Source organism: Vulpes lagopus, chromosome 1 (assembly GCF_018345385.1).
Source record: "Vulpes lagopus strain Blue_001 chromosome 1, ASM1834538v1, whole genome shotgun sequence".
Taxonomy (NCBI): domain Eukaryota; kingdom Metazoa; phylum Chordata; class Mammalia; order Carnivora; family Canidae; genus Vulpes; species Vulpes lagopus.
The window spans coordinates 35,993,614-36,012,821 of record NC_054824.1 but is presented as its reverse complement, the minus strand read 5'-3'; the positions used below and the strand labels follow the sequence as shown (position 1 = coordinate 36,012,821).

Below are 19,208 nucleotides of genomic sequence, written 5' to 3'. Positions count from 1 at the left end.
CCTCACAAATAGAAGCTGGAATTGGAGTGCATTTACTCCTCTACTTCCTATCCCCAGTGGATTTCACTTCTAATACGTGGTTTAAAACAAAGCTATCCAATACATATAGAGTTGGTTCTAAAATTACAAAGAAAAACTGCCATGGCTGCTCTTTACCATTTCTGAAAAGTGAATATGTGTTGTTCTGCCAAGTTTTCTTAGCAGTTGTACTTTGTAGGTGGCTCTCTTCCAGCATCCAGATGTATAAACATCCTGTACATGCACCGTTCAGCCCCTCGGAGCACTCTCCCTGCAGATGGTACGGACTTCCAGGCAGAAATGACCTAAGCATCGTGTGAGCAGGTAAGAGCAAAAGACAGAAGCAGTGACCAGAGACTATGATAAAGGTCACTGGAGAATGACAAGCAAAGTCAGAAGGAACACGGCATCTCGTTCTTTTGACACTGTGTGTTCACATAGAGTATGTTACACCACAGTAACACTAAATACTCTAAATGCCAAGGAGGCATTTGGAAAAACAGCCAATGTCTTTGTTTTTCAAAGGGATGGATGTGTACTTTACAAAAGGGGAAAATGTCCTTTTAAAAATATACAAGTCAGTGCAGCCGGGGTGGCTCAGCGGTTTAGCGCCACCTTCAGCCCTGAGCCTGATCCTGAAGACCAGGGATCAAGTCTCACGTTGGACTTCCTGCATGGAGCCTGCTTCTCCCTCTGCCTGTGTCTCTGCCTCTCTCTCTCTCTCTCTCACTCATGAATAAATAAAATCTTTAAAAAAAAAAAAAGTAAAAATATACAAGTCAGTATTGGAAATAGAAAGATCTCTTGTTTAAACTTGCTCAAAATCACATTTTATAAAATCTTTTTTTTCTCAGTCTCTCTCCTCTACCTTGAAATCCCATTATTATGGCATATCTACTATGGTTATTCAACATCTTTTAATATGTATGCTGAGAACTGATGAGCTATAGGCAATAGAGACCCGATTAAAAAGAATAGGAATTCTGCAAGGCTTCTACCACCATCCAATACAATTGAAGTCCAAGTTCTACAAGAGGTAGGAAATCCAGTGTGGAAAGAACTCAGAGAAGAGCCTCTTTATCATGAAGCCTGATGATTTGATGATAAAAGCTAATCATATATCTTTTAAAAAAGCTATCTTTCCCCAAATATCAAAGACAGGGACTATCCACATAATTTTGGAACCCTCACAATTCAGAAGTGGAAAAAAAAAAAACCTGTAACTTTGTAGTTACCATATTTTTATAAAGTTCACTCAATTGGTTTAAAAATTTAGACAAAGGTGTTGCCTACATGAGACCTCAGATGCTAAGCTGCGGATTATTAGCCTTGAGCTCATTTGTGGTTATTTGACCAGGAAGCTCAATGTCCACTTTAATAACATGGTTACTCTTCTCACAAAGACACCTGGCATTTTGCATTCACAGTTTCATGCTTGTTAAAACATGCTTGAAATTAATGAAAACGATATAAATATAAGTAAAACTGACAAGAATAATAATTCACTTCACCACACCACCACCACCACACACACACACACACACACACACACACACACACACAGAGTCATGAGCTGGTTCTATATTTGCAAGTAAAGTCCACACTCAACTGAGGAAAATATTTGAATTCAATTAAGCTATGCATGATGTCATTTTTTTCTTGGCATTAATGTATCACAATTACTTTCTTCTACTTTCTATCCATCCCAACTTCTATTGAGGCTGTAATGGATAGAAGGGCCATTTGGCAGCTCTATTCAAACTGCTCCACAATTTAAATCAATTGCACACTTGAATAGAGCATGAGTTTGACATTAATGGTTCTAAAATTATTGTCTATAAAATTCTGGGAATGTTTTGGAGATGGCCAAACCTCTATAATACACACAGACACACACAAATAAGTAAAACTCTGTTTTTAGGATTCCATATTTCATTTCCATTTTATTTCACATTCAAATTATTTCCTGAAATCATCCCAGAGGCTTTTGTTTTTGCAAAAACTTTAAAGGTCCAGGCCCTGTGATAGCTGGGAGATGTTTTTCCCAGCACATGAAGCAAATTCGGGATTTAATAGAAGTAAATGACAACTGTTAAACTATTTCCTATTTCATAATAGAATTTCTGAAAAATCAATTATTGTGGAACAAGGCCTATAAAATTTGATTTACAATTAGAAAATATGAGATCTGGCTTTGAAGAGGATGAGATCCAGTCCCCATATCTTACTGGCAAAAAGCTCAGACAGGTTTACCGATGGGTCCACTTTCTAGAAGCAAAAATAGGACTAGAAGTCAGGCCCTGCCTCAGGCCCACCATCCTAAACAAAGCACCCGGCAAGCAGTAGTTCTGCTAGTCAGTTCTTTTCTCTAGCATCAAAACAAATTTACAAAATAGGAAAGACATATGGCTATTAGTTGATTATTTTATAAACAAGATATTTAAAACTTAAGTTAGTACATGTAAAGAGTTGGCACAAACAGAGGAAGGTCCGTTTTCACGGCAGCAGTAGCATCTGCACAACATACCCCCTCAGCCACTGCCCTCAGCCCTTCCCCCCTCCAAGAGAGGTAGCGCTGCCGGCTGCAGATTTCTTCAGCTCTATTTTCATAGACTGAGTCTCAGCTCGAGGCTCGAATTTGGTCAGATTTCCTGCTCCTGGGGCTGCCACTACTGGCTTTCCTGCTTTCATACCTTTTGACATAGGAATGCGGGTGGGTGTAGGTCGCTGAGATGACCCGTCTTGTCCTGACTGTAAGAGAATACAGAGACACAAGAGAGATGTTGGTGAGTTTCTGCCCAGATTTGTGGTCAAGGTGAACATCAGCAGGACAGGAATGTGCACAGAGGACACCTCCCCAGATAAAACTTAAGAAACTTGGAGTCAGGACCTCACCCACTCTGCCTGCCTCTTCTTTCCTGTCCTGAAACATCTACACCAAACTGCCTTCTCAAGCCCCTGACCTATTTCCTCTGCCCTTCCTGAAGTCACCTCAACTCCGATTTCACAGAGAAAATTCAGCCATCTGGCAGAAACTGAGGCAACTTGACTCCCACCGTCCCCCAAATTATCTCTACTTTCTTTAGATGAAGCTTTACCTTTTAATGATACCAAACTCTTCTAATTTTTCCCTGTCACTGCTGACCATACCTTTTTTCTTGAAGTTCTCCTAAAACTTTCTCGCCGTGCCACCTTCCTACTGGAGGCTCACCCACTTGCCTCCTGTCTGATGACTTTTATCCAATGTCTTGTTGGCTCCTTGTCCTCGTGTGCCTTTCTTTTGTCACCATGCTCCATTCTCAGCTCTCTTTTAATTTCTCATGTTCACCCTGAGAATCATCTCAGTTGTCATCCCATGTGTTGATGAGTCCCAGGACCTTGAGCCTTCAAATGATCTTCTGGAATACACATCTACATTCCCAACTACTTGCCAGACATTTCCACTGTCTCTCGGGCTTCTCAGATATAAATGACTTATCTTCTCCCCCTTATAGTAGTCCTCCCATGTTTCTCATCTATCTACCCATAGAGCCACAACAGAAACCCCAGAGCCACCTTCTATACTCAGGTGGTCATGAGATCTTTGACCCTGTCTTCAATATATCTCTGTCCTCATTTTCACTACCAAAGTTCCAGCTTCCCTCTCTACCCTAGAGAATTGCAATAGTATCCCTGCCCTCAGCCTCTGTGCCCTCCAATTTATGCTTTAAACTGTTCTATAAACATATGTTTCTTTTTTTAAAGATCTTATTTATTTATTCATGAGAAACACAGAGAGGCAGAGACATAGGCAGAGGGAGAAGCAGACTCCCTGTGGGGAGCCCAATGTAGGACTCCATCTTAGGACCCTGGGACCATGACCTAAACCAAAGGCAGACGCTCAACCACTCAGTCATCCAGGTGCCTCTAAACATGTTTCTAACACATAAATAATGTCATTCTTCTATCATCAGTGCTCTTTCAATGGTTCCCTTTTTCTCTTCCAGGAGATTAAATATCAATTTAATCTCCTGGAAGGGAACTTTTTAAAGTCCTCTTTGCTGCTGGCACTGGGTTTGGTGCAGAGTGTTGCTAAACACTCAAGAAATATTGAATGAACTAGCCTCACTATTCAGTTTCTAAGAGAGGTGTCCTAAACTTTTTGCCATTCTTAAGTTTATGGAATCCAGTATATCTGAAGTAAGTGGGTCATCCTTTAGGCCTTGTAAATCTTATTTGAAATCTTCTTTGTGTATGGGGCTTAATCAGTAGTCAAAAATGTTGCTAAAGAAAGTAAAGCTATTTTGATCTGCCCCTTAAAATAGGAATAACATGTTTCAGCAAAAAATCTGTTCTAAATTACAACTTACACCTCCACCATCTTTTTATAAAAATCATTAGAGAGAAGTAACCATGCACATCACACTATGCTGTGTATTGCTTAAAAAGCAATATTATATTGAACCATTTGAGAAGCTTGAGCAATTCTGAATGCTATTCAGCTCCTTTGAGCCAATAATGAAAAACTTTACTAGTAAAGCAATTAGTAATTCACACTTTTAAGTCTGTCTTGTGTCTATGTCGGTGCACAGAAAATTTAAATAAATTATATTGAGGATATGGGAAAATGAGCCACAGTTTCTATACTGAAATAATAAGCTTCCTGTATTTAAGAGTGTCTGATACATGCTATAGAATTTGTTCAGAGTCTAAGAATCACAATTTCTAATCTACTGGTTTAAATTAAAATCTAAACAGTACATATTCTTCTATAATTTAATTTACCAATTTGTCCCAAGTAATGAAGACAATCACTGGAGGTATTTTTTTAAATAGAATTTATTCATAAGCTTTGGCTTTTATACCTCGGACACACTTTTTGAAAATCATTAATTTAGCCTTCTAGGTGGTTATTAAATAAATATTTATCAAGCACTTGCTCTCTACAAGGTATTATTAATAAGATATAGTGTTTAGACATATAAACTCATTTTTTTTTTACTTTTAAAGAAGTTTTTAATATTAAAATCTTTTAATCTTATTTTTGGGATAAAATATTTTGGAATAAAATATGACAGTGGCCATACACAACCACATATTGACTATTTTAGGGTGTAGTTACATAAGCCAGAAGGCAGTTTTAATTATTCCTGTATATTGACCATTTCTCTTGGTTTCCATTTTTAAAAACATTTTAAATAAAAAAATTGAACTTTAAACCTAATTATTACCATATGCTGACACTATGAAGAGACTGTCTTTGCCAGAATTTGGGGGGCCTCCATAACTTACATGAAGAAAAGAAAATTTCCCCCCAAATTAGTTCAATTTATTAAAATATTAAGTCACTTTTGTTTTCATTTCTTGGTACAGCTTATCCTCTAGGAAACATCCACCAGTGGACTCAGCTGGCATAAGAGACATGTGCTTTTGTTTCATTTCAGGCACTGGGTTATTCCCACAACTCACTTGGCCCTCCCTCAGCCTATACTTTATAGCGTCTTCTACTCACCACTGACTGGGTTCCTCGAGTAGATGAAGTTGTGACCGGTGTTATGGTGATAGTGCTGGTCACTTTGCTCGCGCCAGGTCTTGACGAGAGATGGTTCCTAGGAGAGCGAAGGACAGTGCCAGTGGAAACCTCTTTTTCAGCTGTCACATTGACAGGTCGGACAGTAATAACTGGACTTGCTCCTTCGGCTGAAGTCCCAGGGGATCGTTTAAACTGAGAACCTAAATGAATGTGAATTTTATTGTCTTCCGTTGTTATGATATTGGCATTGGCATTATATTTCCGTAGTGGAGTTGGAACAGTCTGTTTTTCTGGGGTGACTTTGAGGACAGTCCTTCCCATGGGCATTTCCTGGGATTCTGGAGAGACTCCGATCTCAGTGGGTGCTGCAGATGTAGACACTGTCATTATCTGAATGGGGGATGTGGGCCTGTCGGCAAACATACCTCTTCCACTTTCTGGGGTCTTCTCTCTAGAAAATGTGGTAATTGTGACTGGAGACATGGCTCGTTCTGTGCCAAGAGTAGCATCTCCACTTTTTGATTTTTGAGACATAACATTTGGTGATGGAATAATGGTTATCCTTGGTTTCTGATTCCCTAAGGTAGGAATGACAGTGGTACTAGAAAAAAATTCTTCAGATGTTGGGCTTGTTATTTCCAAAGTTGCCGTACTATTCTCATGGTCTGGTGTCACTCGAATATGCAGAGGCTGGCCTTGTTTTGGTGAAAGAACCAGCTCTCCTGGGTGCCCAGGACTGGAATTTGTCCGAGGCCCTTTCTCTTGAGTGATTGGGGGCCCATTTTCCCTTTTTCTCATCCATGGAATCCAAGACTTTCTCATAGTGAGCTCATTTGCTGCTGGAGGATACCTGTCTAGAACAGAGGATCGTTCCATAGGTTTTTTCAACCCCACCTGTCGAAGATTACTCATGATGTGGTTTTCTTCTTGAAAGGATTTCCGTATAAATACTGCTGGTGTTTCTTCCTCTGCTGCCTCACTGCTGACAGCATCCGTCTGCACTCCAGTCGACGTCACTGGAATATCCACCATTCTTCTTCCATTCACACTGGGTCTAAGAGCTCGGCTATACCGCTTAGAAAGCTCCAACTCTTTGGTCAGATTGAGGACCTCCTGCCCCATGTTTTTGTTCTTATTTTCTTCTTCCAGAAATCTCTGTTGAAGGACAGAATAATCCACTTGGAGCTGAGAAAGCTGATCTTCTTTGTTCATTAATTCATGGATCTTCTCTTTCAGAGCTTGGACTTCGGCTTTCAGGTCTCGACTTTTAGCTTCTTCTAACCGAAACCGGTGTCTCAGCTCCGCTTCCTGACTCACAGCTTCGCCTTTCTCGATTGCCTTGTTCTTGGCAATCTGGTGCTTTATCTCCTCCAGTTGTTGAGAGAGAAAATTCGCCTTGTCCTGCTCAGTTCTAAATTTCTGCTCCAGCTGATCATACTCATCCTCCGTCTTCATCAAATCCCCCTCGACCACCTCCAATTGTTGGAGGCGTTTCTTCAGTCTCTCGATTTCAAGTGTTAGTTCCTTAATCTTGTTGTCTTCTGGGCAGGTGAGCTCAGACCCTTTCCGAGACCTCCCTCTGGTTATTTCTCTTTCTACTTCCTCCATCCCGTCAAGTCTCTTCTTTAATAGGTCAACATTGCAGCTTAACTCAGAGGATTTTTCTTCTTCACTTTTCAGTTTACCTATTAACTCATCTCTTTCTTTTGTCAAGTTGTATACCTTTTCCTCCATTTCTGATTTCAGTTTTAAAAGCTTCTTGCTTTCTTCAATTAGTTTTTCCGTGACATCCATAACCTTTCCTTGTTCTACCTTAAAATTTTTGTTGAGTCCATCCACTTTTCTCTCCTCTTGCTTTATTTTTTCCATCATGTTTTTCCTTTCATCAACCAGCATCACAGTAAATGACTTCAACTTTGTGAGGTCATCTTTTAGACTTAATTCGGCCTTTTCCAATCGACTTTCAGAACATTCCAGTTCTTTAACCCTACTCTTGACCACCTCTAGTTCATTCAACAGGTCTTTGGTTAAGTTCTTTTCCTTCTCCAGATTTAAATGTAGCTGGGTACACTCAGATTTACTCTTGCTGAATGCTTCTTCCAATTTCTCCAGTTCAGACATTCTCTTCTGTAACTTCTCGACTTCAAGTTTGAGCTCCCGGCTGTGGTGTTCCTCCTCTTGGAGCTTCTTCCGCAATTCTCTGCACTGGGATTCAGTTTTGGTGATCTCCTCATCTTTTCCCTCCATTTCAAGCACACGCTTCCGGAGATTTTCCACTTCTGCCATAAGGCTGGAGTTGCCACATTCCCCTTTGGCAATTTTATCTCTTAACTCCTGCAGTTCTTCCTCTGCCTTTTGGAGGTTTTTGTTGGTCTCCTCTAGCTCCTCGATTCTCTGAGTTAAGCCAACCAGCTTGAGCCTGAGTTGCCTGTTGTGAGACTCTTGGTTAGCCAACTTGGCATTCATCTCTTCATGCTCCTGGGAAAACCTTGAAGCCTTGTGTTCAAAATCCACCTCTAACTTGAGCAGTTTCTGCCTGTCTTCTTTGGATTTGGAAGTGATGGCTTTGAGCTTTTCTTCTTCTTCTCTCAGTTTCTGAGTAAGATCCTGGACTTTCTGGCTTTGCAGGCCAAGTTGCTCAATATGCATTTGCCTTTCATCCACCAGCATGAGTGCAAAGGACTTGAGTTTCACAAGCTCATCTCTTAGTTTATTGAGCCGCTTAGCATTTTCCTTTTCTTTTCGGGCTTGGTAAGCCTTTTCTTGTTCAAGGAGCTTTTTCAACCTAGGAAACAAAATATATTAAAATATTATATTTTACTATATTATGTATCATATATGTATATATATTTATTTTTATACATAAGATTCATCAACAAGTAGGTTTGTCTCAGATTTTAAATAAAAAATGAAATGCTATTATAATAAATACCTATCAACTGCTGCAATATCGAGGGTTAGCAGTTATTCATGAAACTAATTAGAAGCCAGGATATTGGTTACCCTTAGGGAGGGGTGGTAACCAGAAGTGGGAATCAAGAGGATCAGTTCCTGTACTTTTCAGTACTAGTTTCTGTTTCACGATTTATGTGCTGGTTACAAAGGATTGGTCAGCCTGTTACATTTCAGTAAGCTGAACACTTATGAGTACCTTTCTGCAGCTATGTTATGCTGCAGTAACATAATCATTGAGTAACACTTAGGTTGTGTAATAATAATGACTATTTAAGTAGCTTTTTCTGTATCCCAGGCATTTATTTTATGTTCATAGCAACCCTATGAGACGTGTACTGCTACTGTCATCCTGATAAGGAATGTGGTGTTCCCCCTGCCTGGGGCCCACAGTAGCTAAGTGGCAGTGCTGGCATTCAAACTCAGACAGTAGGGCTCTGGAATCCTTGCTCCTCACCTCGGCTAAATCAATGCAACAACTGAATTTTGGGAGAATGCAGAGAATGGGCTGTGTATTGCTGTTAGATCCACTTTAACTAAGAGATGAGAACAATTTAAGAAGTGATAGAAGATTGAAGGAGAGAACTTAATGGGGCAAAGGAGAGAGAGCACGTATGAGAGAGAGACAGAGAGGAATAATCACAGCTAGGAGGACCTGAAAAATGTGATTTCTTGGAAGCCAAATTTCTACCATGGTCATGCTCTAGCTCACAGGATTTAGCTGAGGGTTAGATACAGAACTACTGTAAAACTGTGTGACTCAGTCAAGACAGCCTGCTCATAGCCTTCCATGCAAGCAGACTTGCATTTAAATTTCTACAGGGGGCAGCCCAGGTGGCTCGGTGGTTTAGCGCAGTCTTTGGCCCGGGGGTGTGATCCTGGAGACCCGGGATCGAGTCCCACATCAGGCTCCCTGCATGGGGCCTGCTTCTCCCTCTGCCTGTGTCTCTGCCTCTCTCTCTCTGTCTCTCATGAATAAATAAATAAAATCTTTAAAAACAAACAAATAAATAAACAAGTTTGTCCAGGGAGGTCATTGGGGATGGGAAGAATGGGATGAATTGTGAAGACTTGCAAAAGATAACTGGCATGGTCTCTGTGACTATTCACTTACTAGCAAAAAGGGAAAGAGAAATAGAAAAAAAAAACTACTCTGATGCTTTCAACCTGCATAATTACAAACAATACCTTTAACAGGAATAGGAAAAACTGGTAGAAAAGAGTTTTGGTAGAAAATTGAGGTAACAGCAAGATAGTCAAGTTGAAAAGTGTACCAGGCATAGTTAACAATACTGTACTGTACACTTAAAAATTTTTAAAGATCTAATATTGTGTTCTTTCCATCATGAGATAATTTTTAAGCATACCAATTAGAAATGTAATACTTTTGATGTAAATCCTAAAATTTTATAGCTCATACATATCTTAATGCTATTACCCTAATGACTCACTGTTATTTACTCCCGTCCAAGCCCTGAGCATCTTTTGCTGATAATTCTGCAACAGCTTCCTAATGAGTCTCCTCAGAAGCTCTGCCACCTGTGAGCTGTGTGATCTTGGACAAGATATAAAATATGAGATATCAGTATGTCTCACTTTTTTCACTTACAAATTATCAAAATAATTGATAGGGTTTGTGTGAGATGCATATTAGCTAATATATGGAAAGCCCTTACAACAATGCCTGGCCCATACTAAGTGTAGTTTTAGCTATTTTTATGTTATAATAATTATTATTTATCTCACCTAAATTCGAATATAATCACAGGTTGTAATGGAACCCTGACTCTCCATGCCTTCTTGTTGCTCTAAGAACAGAGGTGAAAAATCCATGACATGGCCTTGCATGATCGGGTTCCTGTGCACCTTGGCAGGTTCATCTGAAGTCAGTCTTTCCCTGAGATCTAAGCTGCTAACGTTCCTTGAATATGCTGTGCCTTCTGCCACTATTTCCTCCCTGTTCCTCCTTTCACTCTGGCACACACACCTGAACATATCTAGCTGATTTTTATCCTTCAAGTTTCACCTAAATGTTACTTCCTCCAGAAACCTTCCTGACCAACATGATTAAGTTAGATCCTCTTATAGACTCTCATCATAATACCTTAAAATCTTCCTTTATGACACTAATCAACTTACAAGTTTTTTAAAAAATTTTATTTTTAAGTAATCTCTACATCCAATATGGGGCTTAAACTCACAATCCCAAGGTCAAGTCATATGCTCTTCTAACTGAGCCAGCTAGCTGCCCCTCAACTTACAATTTTGTAATACCTGCCTTCCTTTGTTAATACAACTTGCATGAAGATATGTGCCATGTCTGTCTTGTTTGTCGTTTGTCCCCTTGCACAATGCCTGACACATAGAAAGCTCAAAATATAGTGACTGAACAGATAAAGGAAAGAACAAATAAAAAAGCTTGAGCTAGAAATATAGCTCAAGTCATCTTATATAGAGATATGTGAACTGAAGTCTCTCACAATGCTAAATATGAATTTTTGTTGAATGGATATTGTGGTTGTTACAAGGCCAGTAATTTGATATCGATAGTGGCTATTAGATAACAAGTGGCTCTGATCTAGTGAGCAGTGGCCTCTCTTGAAGACTGTGGTCATTCTAGTCAATAGTCTCCTAGAGAAGAGGTGTATCTCCAAAGTAGAAACCAGAATGGAGAGAGGGAGCCCTCTCTATGTGGACTGGGAAGGTCTCCCTTCCTATACATCTATCTTTAGTCCTGGATGATCAATAACCTCTAGATATCCTATGAAGTTCCTCTGGGAATATTAGAACCCTAAGTAATATTTTGTAGACCTAAAGTTTTTGTTCCCTCATAGGTTTCAGTGTTCTTTTAGTATGTTTTGTTTGCTTGCTTAATTCTTTCTTAGAAAAGTTTCCAATCTCTGCTACAGAAAAACAAGAGAAAGTATTTTACCCACAGTTGGATCAGAACTCTAATGTTGGGGTAGTGTACATCTGGGGTCTAGTGGGAGGAACAGTAGTAATTAAAGTGGGAGAAGTCTCAAGAAGAAAGAAAGTTATAGGAGTTCTTGGGGCTATTTTGTCAGCCATCCCTCCTCTCTATACAGAAACTCTTACCATGCTAAAGCTTGGTAATTCTTGGATTTTCATTTCAATAAGGGAGATTGGCATACCAATCTCCAAAAGAGAAACTACGTAGAGAGAAGAAAAGGAAAGGATGGAGAAAAGACTGTGGGAACCCAGAAATAAGGGGTAAAAATAATGAGGAGAAACTAATGAAGACCTGGCAAGACAGATAAGAGGAGAGAGATATACTAGGAGAGATCCATGGAGCAACACTGGAGCACCAAAGGAAGGGGGGCATTTGTCTCCCATTTGTCTACATCCTTCCCTCCCTAGTCACTTTACCCTTCTACTTTAGGTGGGCTCTTTTCCCTTCTCTTTTATCCTCTAGAAATCCTCATTTTTATATCAAACAAGCATTCAGAAGTATTACCATGTAACTATCCACAATACATAATGACTATGGCATATTACATCTCCTTTTTCAAATAATTTCTCAATAGTTACAATTTCACTTTGTGCTTTAAACAATTAATTTGCTCTACATTACTAGGTCCTGTTGCCATGTAATTATGCTATTTAAGGAGCAGAATAAAAGGGTGTTGGTGTTGTTTGTGCCAACTGGTCTCATCACCTCCTTCCTCTCTGCAACCATGCCCTGATTCTAAGCAGATTAACATAAAAAGGAAACAAACCAGAAGACCAAGACTAAGAAGATGAATCAGTACCTTGATTCTCATCAACAGTTACAGGCAAAGAAAGCCCTAAATATCCTGAAATCAAATTTATTCTTGGCAAGTTCTTAATTTTCAACAAGCATTTTATCTTATTTAAAGGATAAAAGGAAGACAAGTAAATGATCTAATAGATTTTCAGAATTCTATTGCCTTTCTTAATAATTATTCTTAAGTATATTCCTCATTTCTCTTTTCATACTGAATAAAATTATATTTTTAATTGCAAATTTATCATTTACAAATGTTCAGAAATTCAATTATTTTAAATCAGAAGACTTTAAAAGCACAGGCCCAAATGTTCTGTGAAATATATATATATATTTATTTATTTACTTATTTAAAAATGTAGTGATAAAAAGAATATAAACAGTGGCTCAGTCGGTTAAGTGTTTGCCTTCGGCTCAGGTCATGATCCCAGGGTCCTGGGATTGAGCCCCTCATTGGGCTCCCTGCTCAGTGGGGAGCCTGCTTCTCCTTCCCCTTCTGTTTCTCCTCATTACTCCCCCACCCCACTTCATTCTCATGCTCTCTCTCTCTCCACCAAATAAATAAATAAAATCTTTAATAAATAAAATTACATAAGTAAATAAATAAAAGGCCCTAGAAAGTGTTCCGAACGTCAGAGGAGTTATAAACAACTATATAGGAGAGTGACTTAAAATATAATAGAAAATATAAGATAGATTATTAATCTTAAGGCAGAAAGGTGTGAGAGTAGAGGTAGGAAAGCTAAAGAGAAGAGGGCTAACATTTTCAGCTGCAGTTGGGGAAGCTGGTAGGAAAACATGGTCTGGGGAAGACATGCTTCAAGTACTAGAAAACTTCTAGTTCTAATATCATTTCAAGACGTTCCTAAAAGTCCACTCCAATTATCAATTTTTACTAATCCCTAATTTTAAAAAATAAATAAAGGCTAGAAGGGCCTTCAGTAAAAACAACAACAACAACAAAAATAAAAACAACTTATTTACCAACTACCTATTGCATCCTAGGCACTGTTACTTTATTTCATCCCATTTTCACAACAACACTTTGAGTAAGGCATTACTGTACCATTTTATAAACAACAAAAGTTATTTGACTAATCAAAGGGACAGAATTGAGAAGGGGTAGGTTGAGATTTTGAACCAGATCTGTTTGACCACAAACAAAATGCTTTTAACAACAATGTCACTCCTCAAATACATACTACTTGAACAGATCAAATTTGCAAGTGTTTTTGTTTGGGTTAACTTCATCTTGCTTGGTTTGGCCTATCCTTCTGCAATTGTCAAGATCTTCCTTGGATTTTGGTTTGTTACCTAGCTGATACAACTTATACCTAGCATTGTGTCAAAGGCAAAATGACTCCAAACATTAATAAAAAGACAAGTCAATTTGCACAGAGTTCTTTATACACTCTCAATATCTCCCTCTTGTTGACATCAATCCATTCAGTAGCATGGACATTGTCATTCACTTAGCTCTAAGCCTACTGGGCTGTATTTCTCTTTCTCTTCTGAGCTCCCACTCCTCTCCTATGAACCTGTTCCAAGGACATCTTCCCCATGTCAGTCAACTACAACTAAATTCTTATAGATGCTTAGGCCCCAGATCTAGAGTCATCCTTTAGTCCTTTCTTTATCCTACATCTCCATAATTCTTCAGCAAACTTGTCAATTCTACCTTCAAAATAGATGCCAATCCAATTACTTCTCACTTCTTCTATTGCTATCACCCTGGCCCATGACAATAATCATCTCTTATCTGGATTATTGAAATGGCCACCAAGTCTGACTCCCAGCTTTTACCCTCGCTCACCTTCAATCTGTTCTTTGCCCAGAAGCCAGTGTGATTCTTAAAAAAATGGTAAATCAGATCATGTCACTTTTCTGCTCCAAGCCTTCCAATAGTTTCCCATTTGACTGAGTGAAGCCAAATCACTGCAATGACCTAAAAGACCCTACATTATCACCCCCTTTCCCTTACCTCTGTAACTTTACCTTTGAAAACTCTTTCTCTCATCCTTCACATATTCTAATAGATCCTTCCCTCATATCCTTCAGGACTTTGCACGATTATCACTTTCTCAGGGAAACCTTCTTTGTCCAACTTATTAACTTGTGCATTTCATGACAGAACTTTCTCTTTCCTTTTCCTGCATTTTTTTCTCCAGAGTACTTGTTACCATCTAATACACTATACATTTTATTTATTTTTTAAATTGACTAGATCTCTTCTCTAAGTACCTTGAAAGGAGGATTTTTGTATATTTTATTCACTGCTGTGGCCCTGTAACCAGAACATAGTCCATGATGAGTTCTTTACATACATGTGGAAGATGATCACAGAAGGCCATCCCTTGCTGAAATTCAAATGCACTTGGCCAATTCCTTAACTTCTTTGTGCCTCAGCTTTCTCATCTATAAAATGGAGGGATTGAAAGTACCTCCTTCTTGGGACTGTTGTGAAGACAAAACAATAAATGAAAATGAATTTCATTAGGGTTTCATTAGGGTAACATGAAAATGATACCTATAAAGTGCTTAGACAGTGACTATGCCATAGAATGCACTCAATAAATGCTAGCTGTCAGCACTATCAGCAGCACTGAGTAGGGCACTTCTTGTTGACTCATTTAGCAATCATTTACTGAACATTATTAGCTATGTGCTAGGCACTCTGCTGAGAATTTAGAGGAAAAAAAACCCAACACAGTTCTTATCCCTAAGGCATTTATTTAGTCTCTAAAGAAGAGGGCAGTTAAACCAACAATTATAAAAACATGCAAAAGAAGCATACACCTTTGTGAGAACACAGAGAAAAGGCAGTGAAGTCATACCAGGGGAAGGGAGTCAGGGAGGCTTCCAGGGGTATATGACTCTTGAATCTTAAAGGTTAAATAGGAACTTGGTAAATAGAGAAGGCAATGAAAGGGCCCTCTGCAGCAGAGGTTAGCAAACTATTGTCTGTAGGCCAAATCCAATCAAGGCTGGTATTTTGTATAGCTCTCAAGCTAAGAATGGTTCTTACATTTTTAAAAGGTTGTAAAACATAACAAAGAAGAATAGTAGCAGACACTGTATGTGGTCTGCACAGCCTAAAATCGCAATCTAGTGGAAACAGTAAAACCACAGCACTGAAAATTAGGAGATATTTTCTAGGCACAGCAGGTAGCTCAACTGAAATGAAGGACACCTGTGGGGACACTGGGGACAGAATGAGGCTAGAAGGGAAGGACAAACCAAACAGCACCCCATGGGTGAAGAGGATGAATCTGAACTTTGGATTCAGAATATGAGGAAATTTGACAGCTTTGTAGAGGATTGGAGGAATGTGTCCAGGAAGCCAGAGCTCATTTAGGAAGCTACAAAAGCAGGAGAAAAGAAATATCATGGAGTCTAAATTAAGATCATGCAATTGAAAAAAGAATGGAGGAGTTGCCCTGGGTGATTTTTTAGGATTTGGTGACAGACTGAGTGAAGATGGAAAGGGAGAAATTTGGACAGACTTTCCAGTTTCTGGTCCAGGTTATTATTTTGATATCTGTGCTTATCATATTTATCACATATAGGGTAACATAAGAGAAACAGACCTGGAGAGGAAGATCATGATGTTGCAAAAAGACAAACTGACTTTGAGTTTGCTGAGAACTTACAAGATCAATGCTTATTGGTAGGCCTGAAGTTCCTAGAGTTGAATCTAGGCCACAGATACAGACTGAGAGTCTCCAGTGACTGGTACAACCTAAGAGAGGTAAGTAGGAGGTGTGTAGACCTGAGAAAAAGGAGTAAGGACAGAAAAAAGGTACTGAGATGAGAAAATATAAATGACTTAATGAAAGCACCTGAGCAGGAGAGCCAGAGAAACAAAGGAATCCAGGAAATAGTACATTCCCAGACACCAAGAGGGCAGAGAGAAGCATAAGAAACAGGACATGTCTGCAATGCCAAATACTCTGGAGAGATCAAGTAAGAAAACAGGAAAATGTCCATTGTTTTCATTTAAACTTAAAAAGCTTTTCCCGTTGGATATGTCAATATGGATCACCAGTACTTCATTTAAGCAGTTTTAGTGGAGTTTCAGAATAAAATACAGATTAAAGCTTGGCTGAAGAAAAACCTGGAAGAAAAAGAAAAAAAACACAGAGACAAATATCTGAGACTAATTATCGAAATCTTGATTGTAAAAAAGAAGGAGAAACAGGAAAATGTACCCAGGAATCAGATAGGGCAAGATCAACATTTTAACCCTTAAATATATATATGAGATTAGCATGTTCTCACTTAACTTTAAAGCTGTTTTTCCTTATGGAAATAATATTCCAGTTAATAATAATAGAATGCCATTATTAATAAATAAAGAAGTAATTATAAAAAAACACTTCTACAATGCCCAGTGAAATAATGGATATAGGCAACATTCATCAATGTCTCCCAAGAGAGATAGCCAACCATTGTATACATATGTAACATACTTCCACCCAAGAAATATTCCTACAAAAAAAAAAATGAACCTAAATAATATCAGGTCCCTATAACTACTTACTAGTTTACAGGAAAGACAGGGGCAAGAAACATACAACATAGTGTGACACTGTGATGATGCAATCAGGAAAACCCAAAATGTAAGGGACTACACAGGATAAAATACCATTAAATAAATAAATTGTAAGCAGGAAAAAGGGGGGGGGGTTGGTTAAAAGAGATTTAAATGACATATCAACCAATTTTAATATATTTAGATGCTTATTCAAGCTATTTTTAAAATAAGATGATTGGAAAAATTATGTTGTTAAGGAATTCTTACTAAATTTAGGTAGCTTAAGGATAGTTTTAAGAGAATTCATATCCTTTAGAAATACACATTGAAATGTTGATGAATGAAACTATATGTCTGGAAGTTTTATAAAAAAACAATCCAGAGCAAAGGGAAAAAAATAATCTGGGGTAGGGGGAGAGAAAAATCCAGAGCAATGGGAATAGATGAAATCAGACTGGTCATGAGTTGATTAAATGTTGAAGCTAAGTGATAGGTATATGGGGATTCTTTACACTATTCTTTTATTCTTATAAATGTTTGAAATTTTCCATAATAAAGGAAATTTGTGATCTTTAGCTCCCTCTCACCCCCAAGTCTCAGCTCCTTTGGTATATATGGTCATATTTTTAATTTTCTTTACAGTACCATATATTTCTCACATTTGTCTATGATTATGGGGATTCTTTCATTCATTTCTATATTTATAAAATTAAGCATATTAAAGACTTTACTTTTCTTCCTCATTGGGATCTATATGTGATGCTGAGTCAAACTTAAGCTAAAAAAAAGCATCCTCACGCCATTCTGTTCCACAGATATTTATGAATTTATCTTTCCTTTAAAAGCATAATTTTTGTTGCTGTTGGGGGAAAGGGAAAGTGAGAGTTTTTTTAACCTTATCCTGGTTATCCCTCCTTAGATAAACAAACACCTTCCCTGGAACAGTTGTCAATCTGTACTCCTAAAGACCCAGGGCCACACCTGACTATAACCATTCTCACTTCTTATCCTTGGAAAGTAAAGCATTTAAGATTTCACAGGTTCTTTTTCCCAACTTTCTTGACACTCTCACTTCTATCATTTTCCAAATTTATCAGCATTTGCCCCTGAGCTGCAATTTTCTCTTTACTTCCTTTAGATGTAGTCACTTTCCATCATCTTAATCCATTGGACCCCATTTTGAAACACTGATGTCATTTTAAAAGTTAATTTCATTTGTTTCTCAGCTGGATCATGCTAATTTCCCATCTCACTATTTCTCTTCCCTTTCACAATTTTTATTCTTTTATTCTTCTTCAATTCTCCCTGTATGTATGCCTTGCTCTCTTTCAAGAGAAAAGGCAGGTTAAAACCAGCAAGGGCATGATAGTAATTAAAGATGAATGAACCTCAAAAGACTCAAGCTTGCATGCAGTTCGAAGTCTTTAATCACATGCATTTTTTCCCAGCTAGAGCATAGAACAGAGCTAAGCAGCTTGGCAACATGATAGGACTGGTTTTACCAAATGACTCAGGAAGAAGTGTCACTTTTTCATAAATTGTTTCAGTTCCTCAAGATGATGTCTATTATAATAATTATGCAACATTAATCTAACTTCCCAATATACTACACAGGGCTTAGATTAGGGTGAGGTGAATAAGGCTGGGCAGTGCAGCTGCAGCCAGATCTCATCCTCATTTGAAATTTTATTCATCATCATTTTTTGCATTGATTTTTATTTTAAAAACTAATGCATTAAAACTATTGTATATCTTGCTTACTGAGTTTTTGGGCATCCTCTTAAATTTTGCACCAAGGTGATACCTTCATTAGCCTCACCCTAGGCCCAGCTCTGAGCTCTGAGTGCTAGATAATCATTTATATATGAATAAATGATTCATAAATGGTAGGACAAAAATTTCTGAGTTTTGTTTTTCTTTTGTGTTTCTTAGTAGTGGGGATGAATTTACAAAAGCCTTCATACATTTTTTCTTTTTCCCTTGTTGTGAAAATCAGAAGTATTGTGGAACATCTGATCTCAAACCTTTTGATCCTGGTCCAGTGTAGTGGGACAGAGACCTTTCTAACCGGCTCACAATAAAAAAGAAATTGGTGATAAAAAATGGAAAAAAAAGAAAATCAGTAAACTTTTTGCTAGCAGCTTTAATGAGCTGCTTTTATTTTGTAAGAGAAGACCCTAAAGATATATACATGATCTTATGTTATAAAACCATATTGTATAAACTTTAAGATAATCTAGTAATCTCATTACATTTACTTTGATATTATAATCCAAGTAATGCAAACATCATACAAACTCCAGACAAGTTATCACAAATGAAGTTTCACTCTTCATCAGGAGGGATTAGGTATAATCCTGCTCTAGAATGGGCACATTGATGACATGCCTTGAAGTCTAGCTTCTGAAAATAATAAACCATGGATA

At 38.2% G+C, this 19,208-nt stretch overlaps 1 protein-coding gene across 3 annotated transcripts in view; it reads right to left on the bottom strand.

Moving 5' to 3' along the window:
- The window catches only part of FILIP1 (filamin A interacting protein 1), a 179,285-nt gene that overhangs the window by 13,351 nt on the left and 146,726 nt on the right, over positions 1-19,208 (bottom strand). For 2 of the 3 annotated variants that reach the window (XM_041772293.1, XM_041772377.1), the window contains exons 5-6: positions 5,510-8,315; positions 2,546-2,769 (exon numbers count right to left, since the gene is read on the bottom strand). In XM_041772293.1, coding sequence (XP_041628227.1) covers positions 2,563-2,769; positions 5,510-8,315 — 3,013 coding nt within the window. In that variant the 3' untranslated portion in view covers positions 2,546-2,562. The remainder of the gene's footprint in view (positions 1-2,545; positions 2,770-5,509; positions 8,316-19,208) is intronic. The other variant, XM_041772462.1, reaches the window with a different exon arrangement.